General features: G+C 42.3%; 1 protein-coding gene across 1 annotated transcript; it reads right to left on the bottom strand.

Annotated features, from left to right (window-relative positions):
• Positions 1–5,001: 5,001 nt before the first annotated feature.
• fzd4.S (frizzled class receptor 4 S homeolog) lies at positions 5,002–13,261 on the bottom strand. Its single transcript, NM_001090453.1, is given in 2 exon segments — positions 5,002–7,077; positions 13,019–13,261. Coding segments are annotated over 2 exon segments (1,572 nt in total). The 3' UTR covers positions 5,002–5,748.
• Positions 13,262–16,209: the final 2,948 nt, after the last annotated feature.

Below are 16,209 nucleotides of genomic sequence, written 5' to 3'. Positions count from 1 at the left end.
TCCAGGTAGATACCGACCTACACCAATTCCTCAGTACTGATCTCCTGTACCATGTGCAACCGGACAAATTGAGTTGTGGGTCAAAGACCAAAGGTACAACAGTAGAGGCAGCAAGCCCAGCAGATGCTGGGGACACAGTATGTGGTCCTCCTTGAGCCCAATTGTAATACTTATTTCCTGGTAGATACCAACCCACACCAATTCCTCAATACCAATCTCGTAGATACTTTATGAGTTTACAATGTGCAACAGGAGATATTGAGTTGTAGGTCAAAGACCAAAGGTACAACAGTAGAGGCAGCAGACCCAGTAGATGCTGGGGACACAGTAGGGAGTACTCATTGAGGCCAATTTCAAGGCTTCCCGATAGATACCAACCTATATCATTTCCTCAGTACTGATCCCCTGGTAGATGCCAACCTTCACCAATTCCAATCAGCACAATGTTATTTCCACCCTTCAGTAAAGTAATATCTTTGTGATTTAGTACTTTGTACTAGGGATGCACCGAATCCACTATTTTGGATTCGGCCGAACCCCCGAATCCTTAGTGAAATATTCGGCCGAATCCCAAAACGAATTGGGGTGGGAAGGGGAAATTTTTTTTACTTCCTTGTTTTGTGACAAAAGTTCACGCGATTTCCCTCCCCGCCCCCAATTTGCATATGCAAATTAGGATTTGGTTCGGACAGGAGGAAGGATTCGGCCGAATCCTGCTGAAAAAGGCCGAATCCCGAACCGAATCCTGGATTCGGTGCATCCCTACTTTGTACATCTGTTGGTGAGGCCTAGGCATCCAGTTCATTTTTTTTTAAAAGTTAAGGCATGATGGAAGGTTACCATGAGGGTTCAGGTAACCAGAAATCCAGCTAGCCTATAAAAGATCTATGCACAATAAAACGGTACTTGCCCTTCGGCTGCTCATAAATATCACCAGTTACATCCATGTTTCCTCTTTCCCAATCCACTGCCATCAAACATCCCTTTAATATTAGCCACCCCATGTGATTTAGCTCGTAACGGTAAAAATAATTGTAACAATACAGACTCCTTATTATCTTGTGATCCTTTCCTACGGAGGACAATGCAAGTTTGTTCTTGACACAGATCGAAGAATTTATGGATCTGACCTTTTTGGTCCCAAAATATTTTTGTGAACTAAAACATTAGATGCCAGACTCCAGGCCTCCTACAGGAAAAGAGCAGCCTTAATTATTAAAAAAAAAAACCTTATTCTACACAACTTGATTTTTTTAATTGTTTTATTAAAAAATTAAATATAAAAGATTTTTTATTAGAAAATTTACAAGAAACATCAACAGGGAAAAATACAAAATATATATATATATATATATATATATATATATATATATATATATATATATATATATATATATATATATATATATATATATATATATATATATATATATATATATATATATATATATATATATATATCATCCTCAAAAAGCAGTGTATATCTCCTGATTCACAAGTTCATGTCTAACATGAGCACTAGGATTTGCACCAGGAAGTCAGCCTACCAAATGCATTGCCACAACCTCTCTCTTCTGATTGCTGAGCTTCTCCGGCACAAGAATATTAGCTCTAGATTCACTTTTCCTTTATATTTTTGCAGAGAATATACAAACTGGCAAAATTTGCAGTCAAACTCTAGCAGAATAATGGTATTTGTCTTGTTAGTCAACACCAGAAGGCATTCCATAGCTTCTTTGAAGGTAACTGGTAGAGCAGTGGTTTAAGCTGCCTTTGGAGGTTTGGCCCCCTTAGCTCATAACAAGGTTACAGATATATAGAAACATTGGGGTAACAGGCACTTTGCTATAGTTCCAGGGGTACCCAGGGTACAAATAAGCACTCACCCCAAATCTCCCCCTAACTGTCCTTCAGACTGGGCCCCCTTAGCTCATAACAAGGTTACAGATATATAGAAACATTGGGGTGTCACCCTGCTATAGTTCCAGGGGTACCCAGGGCATAAATAAGCACTCACCCCAAATCTCCCCCTAACTGACCTTCAGACTGGGCCCCCTTAGCTCATAACAAGGTTACAGATATATAGAAACATTGGGGTAACAGTCAATCTGCTATAATTCCAAGGGTTCCCAGGGCACAAATAAGCACTCGCCGTGATTGGCCTCAGACTGAGTCCTCTTAGCTTAGAATCAGGTTGTTGGCCTCATTTCCAACAGTAATTGTTTCCCCTGACCTTCATCCTAGGCTTCCAATAGTATATAGAAGAGCAAACGGACATTGTCCTCATCATTGACCTCCAGACTGACCAAACATCAGCCCCACAGTTTGGGAACAAGTGTAGAGCTACCACTCATCATTAAAATAAGGTAACAGAAGCCACATCTCACAATCAGTCATGATCTCCTTTCTTGACATTATGGTGTCCACCCTTAGACCTCTGAAATCCCAATACTTATTTTAACGTTAGTTTTGGTTAAAAGGAGATGGCTTAATTCAAATGCAACATCTATGTGAATATATAAACAGACTCAAGGCTCCGATCATCTCAAAATCATTTCCAAGAAAGGCCATCATGGCTGAAAGCTTAGAGAAGAGCTTTTATCAACACTTGGTTTCATAGACCATCACTTCTGAATGAGGCGATTAAAGGCACATGTCCTCTCTTGCTAATACAAAAAAACACTGCCTTTAGTAATGTAAGGGAAAGGTGTTGCCTGAAGCACGAGTAGCAGTGACAGATGGAGCCCTGCTCGCCTGAGTATAGGTCCACTATGTGTGCTTCAGACACCATGATTTCTTACCGAAAGCAGCCTTTTAAAGGGATACTGTCATGGGAAAACATTTTTTTTCAAAACGCATCAGTTAATAGTGCTGCTCCAGCAGAATTCTGCACTGAAATTTCTCAAAAGAGCAAACAAATTTTTTTATATTCAGTTTTGAAATCTGACACGGGGCTAGACATTTTGTCAATTTCCCAGCTGCCCCTGGTCATGTGACTTGTGCCTGCACTTCAGGAGAGAAATGCTTTCTGGAAGGCTGCTATTTTTCCTTCTCAATGTAACTGAATGTGTCTCAGTGGGACATGGGTTTTTACTATTGAGTGTTGTTCTTAGATCTACCAGGCAGCTGTTATCTTGTGTTAGGGAGCTGCTATCTGGTTACCTTCACATTGTTCTTTTCTTTGGCTGCTGGGGGGGGGAAAAGGGAGGGGGGTGATATCACTCCAACTTGCAGTACAGCAGTAAAGAGTGACTGAAGTTTATCAGAGCACAAGTCACATGACTTGGGGCAGCTGGGAAATTGACAATATGTCTAGCCCCATGTCAGATTTCAAAATTGAATATAAAAAATTCTGTTTGCTCTTTTGAGAAATGGATTTCAGTGCAGAATTCTGCTGGAGCAGCACTATTAACTGATTCATTTTGAAAAAAATGTTGTTTTTTCCCATGACAGTATCCCTTTAACCACTGCTATTTTCAGCTTGATGGCTGCAGTAGTCAGACACTAGCCTAAAATTTCCATTGTTTTTCTAGAGAACATAGTCTTTTTAACCCTATCTTAGCAGAAATCCAAGAAACAGACTACCAATCTGGTGCAGGTATTACTGGCAGCAGAGGGGTCAACTGAAACCTTATATCATATCCATTCTCCTGTTCAGTAGGCTGAGTGATCAAACGTGTGGCAGCGGCAGAACTGTAACATCCTACGTGTGTTTTACTTAATTTTGTTTTCTTCACAAAGGCACCACAATGGTTATGCTAACATTATTTACAGAGCTAAATTAACTGTCCACACATCAAATAGTGCATTGTTTTTTTTTTCCTTTTATTCCTGAAGAGTAAGGTGACCTGACCTTCTCATTAAGGCACCATTATTAACCAATATAAACCTTTTATACAGAGCTGCCAGGCAGGATCCATTCGGGCGCTTGATCTGCTTTTTAAGCAGCTGCCAAAACAAGGGCAACTCCATGCAATATGTATTTGTACAATAAGGACAGAGACACATGGTCAGATTCGGGGAGGTTAATCTCCTCTTCTTTGGGGCAACTAATCTCCCCAAACTGCCTTCCCTAGAATGTAAATGACCGGTGGAATGGCACTCGGAGCGTTTCGTTTTCTGAAGTCGCCCGAAGTTGCCTCACGAGGAAACTTCGCGCGACATCGGAACACAAAGCGCTCAAGTGCAGGAGAAGGCAGTTAGGGGAGATCAGATGCCCTGAAGAAAAGGGGAGATCAGTCACCCCGAATCTCACCGTATGTCTCTGCCCTAAACAACAATTGAACACCTGAGATTATCTGTATTTCAATGATTTTTTTTTATTCTCTTCTGCAGACAGGGGAAGAACTTTTCTTTGCACACATCCTTTCTTTTTGAGTAACTGCGCAGAAGAAAATGATCTCCCCCTGCTTACAAAAAAAGAATTGTCGCCCATCATTATTTAAGCACGACTGCGGGCAACAAATCTCCTGAAAATGCATCTCCATTGGAAGATAGTTAGTAAGAAGAAACAGAATGTCTTGTGATGTTACCCTGTTTACAAAATGAAATTAGAGTGCACTGAAGAGTCATCTGACATTTCTCTGGTCAGTTGTGAGCAGAGAAACGTCACAAGACTCTTCTTTTCTCACTAACCCAATGTTCAGGCAACTGTCTCAGAGTTGACTGAAATGAACAGCAGGTGGCGCTATTGTTTCAAATTCATTACATTAGTTTAAAGGAACAGTAACGCCAAAAAGTACATTATAGTGTCATTCCTTCAAAACACTTTCATTGTTTGGTGTTACTCTTCCTTTAAAAACTGCTAACGTCTCGAAAACTAGTACAAAAAAAATTATGTAAATTCCAAAAGTGCTCAGAAGAGCATTTTGAGCAATTGTACATGAATTTGTTTCGAGGGTTGACATTTCCTTTAAATAAGAGCCTACTTGTTTCCTGTATTTCCACTTTAGTGCTTACTGGACTCTGCATACATAAAAAAGACATGGCCCCTTAATTAACCTCACTTTCATTTTCTTTATGAAGAACAACTAGTTAGAAGTGGCTTAATGAAACACAATAAGGCTAGGCAGGCAAGGGAAAAATTAAGGAACTCACCAACATAAGAGCAATAATAAACCTCTACACAAACCCACAGCAACCAATCAGAAATAGTTTTAGGTCTGTCTAGTGCACTTACGCTAAAGAAAGCAAACCTGATTGGTTGACGTGTGCTAGTGCATAGGTATTAATGCAGCCCATGTCTGTGTTTCCCCCAAGGCACCACTACGTAAAATCGCAAATTATAAATCTCCAGTGTTTAGTGGTTGCCTTCCTTAAAAAAATTGCACTTTAGCAGGGAAGTCCAACTTGTAATCTGGTTTCAAACTACAAGTCCCAGCATCCTCTATAAGGGATTGGCTTTCAATAGCTAACGTAGGCACCTTATTGTCACAGGACAGCATTTTTCTTCATGACATCAAAGCCTGGCACAATGAGGTCACGTAAAGATCTGGCAGTTGAAGACGTACTACATCCAAAAGAAGGTTCTGTCTTGACCAATGCTAGTGACCGAGGAGAGGTCAACCAGCTGTTTCCCATCCTATCATTCCTGAAGATCTGTGGTGATCAGGCAGTAGCTCTGCACAGTGGAGGGAATGAAGGCATGGCCGACCTCACAATGGCTGCTCTCCAGTCAACAGTAACGTTGACCTCAACATTGTAAAAACGTCGCCTTCCGATTGAAAGAAGACCATGTGCAACCATTTACTATACCACAGTCTCGTTCCCTTTCCCTGGCTTCACCCACCCGTCGACCCTTTTCTTCCTTTTCACTTTTCCCGAGTTCACTAGTCTGTTGGTGCACTTCTGCCACGTGTGCAGGGTTTTAGCCGACCAGATCCACATGCCGGAGGTGATCCCCACCAACAGGGACATGAATATATTCAGCATTTCCACCGCCATGTTGGAGTCGTCGGCCGTATAGCGGAACACGTTCCAGTTGGAGACTTCGTAGAAGTAACAGGCTATGACGCAAGTGGCCGGGACGGTGTACAAGACGGAGAAGACTCCGATTTTCACCATCAGTCTCTCCAGTTTGTCTGTTTTTGTCCCGTCTTTTTGGAGGTTTGACCTGATTTTGAACAACGCTACAAGTCCAGCGGCAATGAACAAGGTACCTATAACCAAATAGGTAAAAAGAGGCGCGACCACAAAGCCCGTGAGCGCGTCTATGTTTTGGTTGCCCACGTAGCAAAGGCCAGTCAATTCATCGGCATCCACCAATCTCATGATGAGGATGACTATGGTCTTTACAGCTGGGATTGCCCAGGCTGCAATGTGGAAATAGGAGCTGTGCATCTCTATGGCCTCATGCCCCCACTTAAGTCCGGCGGCCAAGAACCAAGTCAACGTCAGGATGACCCACCAGATGGAGCTTGCCATCCCGAAAAAGTACATGAGTAGGAAAATGATTGCGCAGCCAGTATTCTTCAGCCCTTCCTGAATCAGAACAGGTTCTGCCGCCTCTTCAAAATCACAGGATATCCTCTCCCGACCCACGGTCAGCCGGACAATGTAGGCGATGCTATAAATATTGTAGCACATGCTGAGGAAGATGATGGGTCGTTCGGGGTAACAGAACCTCGACGAGTCGATGAGGAAAGTGAGGACGGTGAAGGCGGTGGATATAAAGCACAAACTGGCCCAGACGGCCATCCAGATGTCTGTGAACTCCTTGGACAGACGGTTGTACAAGCCAGAATCGTAGCCGCACTTTAATACACAGTTCATACTCCTCTTAACCCAAGTGTACTGGTCGGAATTGGGTCCAAAAGAGTTACAGTCTTCCCCCGGCAGGACAGGGGTCTTGCTATGCGCGGGAACCTCATCATCTCCCGGCCCCTCCATGCACATGTGATTGTGGTCATTCTGGGGTGGGAATTTGCTACAGTTCAAGCTCTCGGGCCAGGCAAACCCAAACTCCTTCAGCACCGGCTCACATCTTCTCTTCACAGAGAGGCACATCCCGCCACAGGGTCCGATAGGGATGTTAATCTTCTCCGTGCACATTGGGACATACACTGAGCAGAGGAAAAACTGGAAAAGACAAAAAAAAAAAAAAAAAGACATTTTAGAAAGTGTTTTCTATTATACACGGCCAATACAATCAATTTAAAGGGTAAATATGCCCCACTTATAACCTTGATACTTTTAAATAAATGTTTAATAAAACATCTTTTATTATGGTCAGTCTGATAATCATTATAATATTTGTGTTTATTCATATGAGCACTAACCTCATCTAAAGACAGCAAACAGTTCCTCCTCCGGGTCACGTAAAGGACAAATGGTAATAAAAAGTAATAACTTTTAAGCAACAATCAGACATGGGGACAACAGAAATATAGTCAGCAAGAAAGGTCACTATTTTTCTACAAGCCCTAAAAGCGGCCAACTTCTTCCCTCCAGACAGAGTCTGCAGCTTAATGCCCCATGCCTGGGGCTCCAAACAGCCTGATTTATATGTAGCCAGAAATTATTGGGCAGGTTTCAAAATCTTATTGAGTGATGACCACATCAGTGTGTGAGAATAAGAAAGTTGTGTGATTTTGAACTGACCAGGAAAACACCAGATGCCTCTTCTTTACTCACTAACTTCATTTTCAACATCACAAGACGTTTCTTTTCTCAGGAAATACATTTTCAGCTGACTGTACCAAGATGCACATAATCGCCAGCAGGTGGCACTACTGTTTCAAATTTAATTATGTTTGCACTTCTAATATCTTGAAAACCAGGAGGGAATTATGATTCGTTCATTTACTCATATCCCTTGACATCAGCCTTCACTAAAACACTCCCTTTCTTGGGATGGTTACAATGACTGGTTTAAGTTGGGGCTACCATGCTACTTGCTCTGCCTTAAGAGAATCAGGAGTGTCTTAAGCTGCCCATTGACGCAAAGATACCATCGTACAAAACAAGGTTTGTATAATTTTCAGACCGTGTGTGGAGTGTCTCGACATTTTTCATACCATGGCAATAGAATAGATTTTGATCAATTTTAACAGACAAACATTCAAACCTCCCACATGTAAGGGACCCATGTCCATAAGGTCCCTTGAAAAGGGGTCTTATATATCTGGATATATGTGATTGCTCCGAGGAGTTAAATATATCCATAGATTCTAATAGAAAATGCCCCCTAGTGTCCAGATTATTAGAAATCACTGCTGAATCATTTACCTAGCAGTAACTTTTGAACAAAAACCCTTGTTTTCATTCGGAAGAAAGGCCACACCAAGCAGATATTTTAAAGGAGAACTAAGTGTAACTAAAGAAGTAGCTAGAAATGTTATACATTATGTTTTGTGCTTCTGTACCAGCCCAAGGCAACCACAGCCCTTTAGCAGTAAAGATCTGTGTCTCCAAAGATGCCCCAGTAGCTCCCCATCTTCTTTTCTGCTGATTCACTGCACATGCTCTGTGCTGCTGTCACTTACTGAGCTTAGGGACCCACTCACAATATACAGTACACATAGAATAGAAATGTCACAATATAAGGCTGATTAGTAATTAATACAGATAAATACATGGCAGCACAGAAACCAGTGCAATTAGCATCAGAATTTAACAATCAGCAAACCTGTAGCATCAGCTTATATTACAGCCAGGGAAGCTCATTTTCTGCTGGATAATTAGTGACGAGCCCTAAGCTTAGCTTCTCAACAGCCAATCAGAGCCCACTGAGCATGTGAGTGTCACAGACACTTTCCAAGATGGTGACCCCCTGTGACAAGTTTGAAGTCCTGGATCATTGCTGCTATTGACAAGCTGATACTTTAGCCTCGTGCAATAAGTTCACTATATAAAATATGCCATTTTTAGCCATATTCATGTTTAGGGTTTATTTCTCCTTTAAATGAAAGTCCTTTACAGATGGGAAGCCACACAAAGCTGGAGATGGGGTATACATAGAATTTGATCAGTATACAGGCAGTTTTCAAGTACAAGCAAGAAAGCAATATACTGATATCCCCCCTGAATGGGGCAACCTGCTCTCTCTGCTCCGAGCACCAGGCGAATTTATAAAGGTTGGCGTAATATCCTCCCTTTGTCTGCATAAGAATCCAGTCTATTCAAGAGGCAGAAAGAGAGGAGCGACCCCATTAAACGCAGCAGCCCCAGTGAATGTAAATGAGCAGCCTGTCAGGGTGATCCATACAACAGGGGAGAGGGCTCCAGGCGCAGGCACAAAAGATTTATTTTATATGCACGTTTGACCTTTAAACCTTAAAGCAGCCCCCCTCCCCAATCTTGATAGCTGCCCCTGTTCTGTTTCTTTAAAACGGTTTGATTAAAGGCTGTGAATGATCATGTTGCTTATCTGTAATCTCCCCACCTTTTTGGGCCCCCACTGGCTCTGAAAAGAACTTTCCCATCTGGATATTTTTCAACTGTCATTTGTTTAGATTACACTCTACCTCTCTACATTGCCAGACTCACTTTTCTCTCTCTCCCTTGAGTGTGTGAGTAATGAGGGCTAATAGGGAATTCAATATGCCCTGGATTTTAACAGGCTGAAATTAGGAGGGATTCTAATGAGGAGGGGGACCCACATGTAAACAGATCGGGCCCTCGCATTCCTGCAGAACAGCATGTCACTTTCACAATGAGCCGAAATCCTTATATCAACAATGTGAGCAAACTGTCAGCAAGCAAGTGGCATTCCAACCCTGGGGCGAGCATCACTCTGCTCTGTGTACAATGGGGAGAGCGCCTTTATTTAGGGAATAAATCAATAGATGGAGCAAGCCCTTGCCCAATCAGAAAGCACTATAATCATAACAAGGCACTTTATAATGTGCAATAAATATACACATGCACTAAGGAACACAGCATTCCTCCATAGAGCTCCTGCTGGCAGAGGATGCTGGGAGATGTAGTTTAAACGCTTACTATTTAAATGCAGCCAAAGAAATAAGTATTAAAGGGGGTCCAAACACTTTTTTTCAGTTTAGTCGTTTTCAGATTGTTCCCCAGATATAATGACTTTTTCAATTACTTTCCATTATTTACTTTTAACTGTTTTTCCAAAATCTAAGTTTAAAGTTGAATGTTTGTGTCTCTGGTGTTTGAGTCTGACAGCTCAGTAATTCACCAGGTGCAGACAATTTTGCAACATTTAAAGGGGCATATTTATCAAGGCTTGAATTGAAAAAAAACTTCAAAATACGAATTCAAAAAGACCAACCTGAATTAAGTCAAAGGTATTTTTTGGTCGAATAGGTCCGTTTCAAATAGGTCCGTATTCGGCCGAATTCGAATCGTATGAATCGAAGGAATATCGCATTCAACTTGAAGTCCATCAATTGACTCCATAGGTTCCCCATAGGCTAAAACAGCAATTCGGCAGGTTTTAGATGGCCAATGGTCAAAGTCGAATTTTTAAAGAGATGATAAATTTTGATATTCAAATTTCTGAATTTTTCAAATCGAATTTGGACTATTCTCTAGCTGAAGTACACAAAAAATTGCTTGAAATTTGAATTTTTTTCATTCAAAAATTCACCTCGACCTTTGATAAATCTGCCCCTTAGTTGATCCATTTCTCAGCAGCATCTCTGGAGTATTAGTAACTATTGTATCGAGTCTAACAGCTGCCTGTAATGAAACCCAGAGATCTGCTCAGCAGGGACAAAGATAAGAAATGTATCAACTAAATGTATCAATTTAGAACAGTTTACAGGGTCAGCGACCCCCCCCTCAGAGCTGCTTTAGAAGGTGAAAAATTACTTTACACTTTAATATTAGAAAAACTAGTTGTTTAAAGGTGAACAACCCCTTTAATATAAAAATAATCATCTATCCCTGTGTGGTCCATGGCTCACCAGTTTGGGATTTAAACATGCCACGTGGTTGCCAGGGTATCTTACCCTAGAAACCGTAGATAACTAACAACACAGCCAATCAAAATATGCTTTTTAATAAACGGATTTGTAGAAAGGGCAGAAAAGGGGAAAACAACCATTTAAAAATGGTTTTAATGAAATGGGGGGGTGGATTAAGGGGGAATTTAACCCAAAAAAAATTTAAAAAAAAAATGGAATTCTATGCAACTTTCCAATATAGATTTATCCACCATTTACTTGTAAATGCAATTGCCACTGAAAGCAGCGTTTGTTTGTTTTTTATCCTGCGCACTGCTGGATCCGACTGCTAAAATGTAGTAGAATATAGCTGATAAAACAGCCCTGCTGCATGGTTTCAAAAAGCCAGAAGAAATGGAAAAAACAAGGCTTCATAGCAATAGCAATGACACTTGCAAAAAAACTAATGTTTCATTGGAAAGTCAGTTAGAATGACTGCAGAAAGTCATTTTTTGGGTAGAGTTCCCCTTTAATCCCTGTCCCTTTGTTGTATTAGAAAGGGTGAGAAATGAGGAGGGCATTGGGGCAATGGTAGAATTCTGACAGTTTGTGTTGACTCTGTTGGTGGGGGCACCTGGGAATAGACTGTGCCACTCTGCGGCTGTATAGAAATACAGGTATGGGAATGGTTATCCGGAAACCCATTATCCAGAAAAGCTCAGAATTACGGAAAGGCCATCTCCCATAGACTCCATTTTATCCACATTTGTAAAAATGATTTCCTTTTTCTGTGTAATAATAAAACAGTAGCTTGTACTTGATCCCAACTAAGATATAATTAATCCTTATTGAAAGCAAAACCAGTCTATTGGGTTTATTTAATGTTCATATGATTTTCTAGTAGACTTAAGGTATGAAGATCCAAATTACAGAAAGATCACTTATCCAGAAAACCCCAGGTCCTGAGCATTCTGGATTATGGGTCCCATGATACAAGTACTTACACAGGATTCAGGGCACAGGTGTATTAAAGACCCAAAAACACTCATAATAGTCTTCTGTAGAGCAATAGTATTCTTTTATCCAACCTGCTGTTTTTAAATTACAACTCCCAGCACTACCAACAAACTATAGTGGGATGCTGGGAGTTGTAAACCCACAGAAGCCGGAAAGCTTTAGTTCTGGCGACCCCCTTATACATGTGATAAGTCAGTCTGCAAGTGGAATTTGTCCTTTTTATTTAAAAATATAGCCAGTCATTTACTAGTTAATTCCCAAACTCAGCCACTGTGTTTAGATTGTAAGCTCCTTGGGACAGGGATTTGTATGTGTAGGCATCTGTCCTTTAAAGTGGAAAAAAGATTAAATATGGGGCGGAATATAAATCTCTAATGCAGAAGCGGTTGATTAAAGGGGAGCACAGTAAGTAGGTACAGTAAGTGCAATAAAATACAGTAAGTGCACATATCACTTGGGAATAGCATGAATAGACACAGTCACTTTTTGTGGACGCTGATGCTGATTACTAAATCTCAACTGTTATATGGATTATTGGGGGGGAAATATAGCTAAAAAAAACTAAGAAATGAGGAATATATTGTTCAGATAAGAACATAAATGATGGAGACTAAAGCTTACCATACCTACAGGCTACAGTATGGTAATAATTCTCATGAAATTTATCCCAAATCAAGAGGTTTAGGTTAACCCTTTCGCTCCTGTATTATGATATGGTATTGACCCTAATGTGCTCAAACATACAGTGATGTGGGTAAATACTAGACTGTATCACACACACAGACCCTAGAACAGTTTATTTTATTATTATTAGTAGTATTATTAGTATTATGCATTTATAGAGCACCAACATATTGCTCAGCTCTGTGCACTTGTCAGTAGTAGAGATAAATGTATGAAATAAGCACAGAGGCAATTCCACTGCAACAATAACGCTGCCCTTGTGGGTTTCTTGCACTTTAGCAAAGGAACCGGTAATTCAGAGGTTTATAGGGAGAGGACACAGGCTACAAAGTATAGAAAGTAAACCCCCTGTGCTGAGTGCAGTACAAGTAAATGACTTGCTGCGCGTAACTGTAGGGGCGCCGCGTAAGTTGCGCGTTGGTAGAGTGAAATGCGCAGCAGCGGAGTGAGGAGCGCTCGGTACCCACCTGCAGCTGACTGGAACAGCCGTACTGTATGAGAGGGGTAAAGGTGGTGAGCTGGAGCTCGGCATCTGCTTGTAGCTCGTGTCCCACCAGGTTGGGCATTTTGGTGACATTGTAGCCGAGGTTCTGGCACATGGTGATCCTGATGGGGTCGCAGCGCCGCTCCTCTTCTTCCCCAAATCCAGCGATGAGCCCAACAACGAGGCAGCACAGGAGGTACAACAAGGTCAGCGATCTTGCCCCCATTATTCTTCTTCTGTTGCCGCTGACTGCCGACTCCAACTGCCGGCTCCAACTGCCAGCTCCTAGCACACTCCCGGACAATCCACTGATGGCAAAACCAGACGGAAAGGGAAAAAGGCAAAAAAAAAAAAAAATTGGAATCTCTGAACTTGTCTGGAACTTTCCCTAAATCATTTGTCGCCAAATAAGGGGGAAAGGTGCAACTATCCCAGTGCCAAGAACTTGTATCCTCCAATCAGTTTCGCAGGTTGTAGCTCCAAACTGCACTGCTCAAGCTGCTCACATGCACAATGTAGCTACAGCAACTGCACTGTGTAGTAAGTAGATCAGGCTGCAGTGTAGGTAAGTAGATCAGGCTGCAGAGTGTAGGTAAGTAGATGAGGCTGCAGTGTAGGTAAGTAGATGAGGCTGCAGTGTAGGTAAGTAGATGAGGCTGCAGAGTGTAGGTAAGTAGATCAGGCTGCAGTGTAGGTAAGTAGTTCAGGCTGCAGTGTAGGTAAGTAGATGAGGCTGCAGTGTAGGTAAGTAGATGAGGCTGCAGAGTGTAGGTAAGTAGATCAGGCTGCAGTGTAGGTAAGTAGTTCAGGCTGCAGTGTAGGTAAGTAGATGAGGCTGCAGAGTGTAGGTAAGTAGTTCAGGCTGCAGTGTAGGTAAGTAGATGAGGCTGCAGAGTCAAGGTAAGTAGGTCAGTTCCAATGATACATTCCCTGGGTGCAATGCTGATTGGCAAGCGGTGCAATTGGACAACAGCAGCAGCAACAACCTCTGCAGCGGCTCCAGCCGTGTGTCTGTCTCTCCCCAGCTCCAGTCTGTAGTGATGAGAGGAGGCAGGGCTGCTGGGGAGTGGGTTAGGCACAGAGGGGGAGGATGGTGGGGGCTGCCTTGTCCCAGGGTACGGTATCCAGAGAGGGTCAGTTCAGCCAGGTTCTCAAGTTTCCTCCAGTTTCTTCCCTTCACTCAACAGTCTGACTCATTAACCCTATGTGTGCCTGCCTGGCTTGCAAAGTAGTGACTGCAGAGCACCCCTTGCCCTGAACACTTCAAGCTGATTCTGTTTAGTGCAGACTTTCAGGCTGGTGTCAGACCCAACACCCAGGCTGTAATTTGGGGTATGGACTGGAGACTGGCTGAGCCAATACACAAATAGACTCCAATGTGCCAGGGGAGTGTAACACGTGTAACGGGACAATGTAAAAATGTCTCTAAATATTCAAAGCTGCTGTTTATTATTGGACTGTGCATTGCACCATACCCAAAGCTGCTTCTGTGCTCCTGGTGTAATGCTATGTACAAACAAAGTGCACTCCCTGCCCTGTTCCCTGTGCAGCTTCTGCTACAACATTGTATCAGGGAAAGGAAAACTGACCTTTAGGGCCACACGGGAAGATTCAGGGAGATTGGTCATCTGGCGACTAATCGCCGCGTCTTTGAGGCGACTGATCTCCCTGAATGGCTTGCTGGTATCTCGCACCCGCTAGCGCCAAAGTCACCTGTGCCTATTCACACGCGGCGATACGTTTTTCGAGGAAATTTCGAGCGACTTTGAAAAACGTGTTGCCGCGTGTGAATAGGCGCATGCGACTTTAGTGCTAGCGGGTGCAAGATACCAGCAAGCCATTCAGGGAGATTAGACGCGGCGATTAGTCGCCAGGCGACTAATCTCCCTGAAATCTTCCCGTGTGGCCTAGCCCTTAGTGCAGTGACACACTCTGCTACTGGGGGAGATTAGTCGCCCCAGCGAAAAATCGCCTCTTCTTTGGGCGACTGATCTCCCCGAACTGCCTTCCCGCCGGCTAGAATTTAAATCGCAGACGGGATGGCACTCGGGTCACTTTGGCTTTCCGAAGTCGCCCGAAGTATTCTCGTGAGGCAACTTTAGGCGACTTTGGAAAACGAAGTGATCCGAGTGCCATTCTGCCGGTGATTTAGATTCTAGCTGGCGGGAAGGCAGTTCGGGGAGATTAGTCGCCCGAAGAAAAGGCGATTTGTCGCAGGGCGACTAATCTCCCCGAATCTCCATGTGTGTCTCTGCCCTTAAATACCCATTTTATATTTCCGTTAGATATCATTTTAAAGGGGTTGTTCACCTTCAAACAACCAGTTGTTTTCCGATCACTAGAAATAACGTCTTTTTTCCAATCACTTTCTACTAGGTGTCACCGTTTTTCTAATGTTGAAGTGTAAAGTGATATTTTTCAACTTCTAAAGCAACTCTGGGAGAGGGGGGGTCGCCGACCCTGTGTAAACTGTTCTAAATGGATATATTTAGTTGATACATTTGTTATTTTTGTCCCTGCTGAGCAGAATCCCTGGGTTTCATTACAGGCAGCTGTTAGACTTGATGCAATAGTTGCTGATATTCCAGAGAAGCTGCTGAGAAATGGATCAACTAAGGGGCAGATTTATCGAAGGTTGAGGTGAATTTTCGAATGAAAAAAATTCAAATTTCATGCTATTTTTTGTGTACTTCGGCTAGGGAATAGTCCAAATTCGATTCGAATTTGAAAAAAATTCAAAATATTCAAATATCGAAATTTATCATCTCTTAAAAAATTCGACTTCGACCATTGGCCATATAAAACCTGCCAAATTGCTGTTTTAGCCTACTAAAAAATTTAAGTTTTTTTGGGGAAAAATTTGGCCGAATACGGACCTATTTGAAACGGACCTATTCGGCCAAAAAACAACCCCTTTAATTAATGGTGGGGGGGTTAGATTCTTTGCTTTTCTAGTTTCTAGGGTCGGTGACCTCGGCAATCAGAATGGAGATTTCAAGGACGGGTAGGGTAGGACAACAAAGTCACTTGCCTAGGAACCCCGACAGTCACAGGAGACCCCTTTATAGGTAACACATTTTTTAAACGACCAAGGGGTTGCTAATTTTTAGTATGTTATAGAATTGCCTATTCCGAGCAGCTTTTCAATTAGTCTTCATTTTTTAAAAATAGTTT

This window comes from Xenopus laevis, chromosome 2S, assembly GCF_017654675.1.
Source record: "Xenopus laevis strain J_2021 chromosome 2S, Xenopus_laevis_v10.1, whole genome shotgun sequence".
NCBI classification, from domain to species: Eukaryota; Metazoa; Chordata; class Amphibia; order Anura; family Pipidae; genus Xenopus; species Xenopus laevis.
The sequence above is the reverse complement of the archived record's forward strand: the minus strand, read 5'-3'. Positions and strand labels throughout refer to the sequence as shown.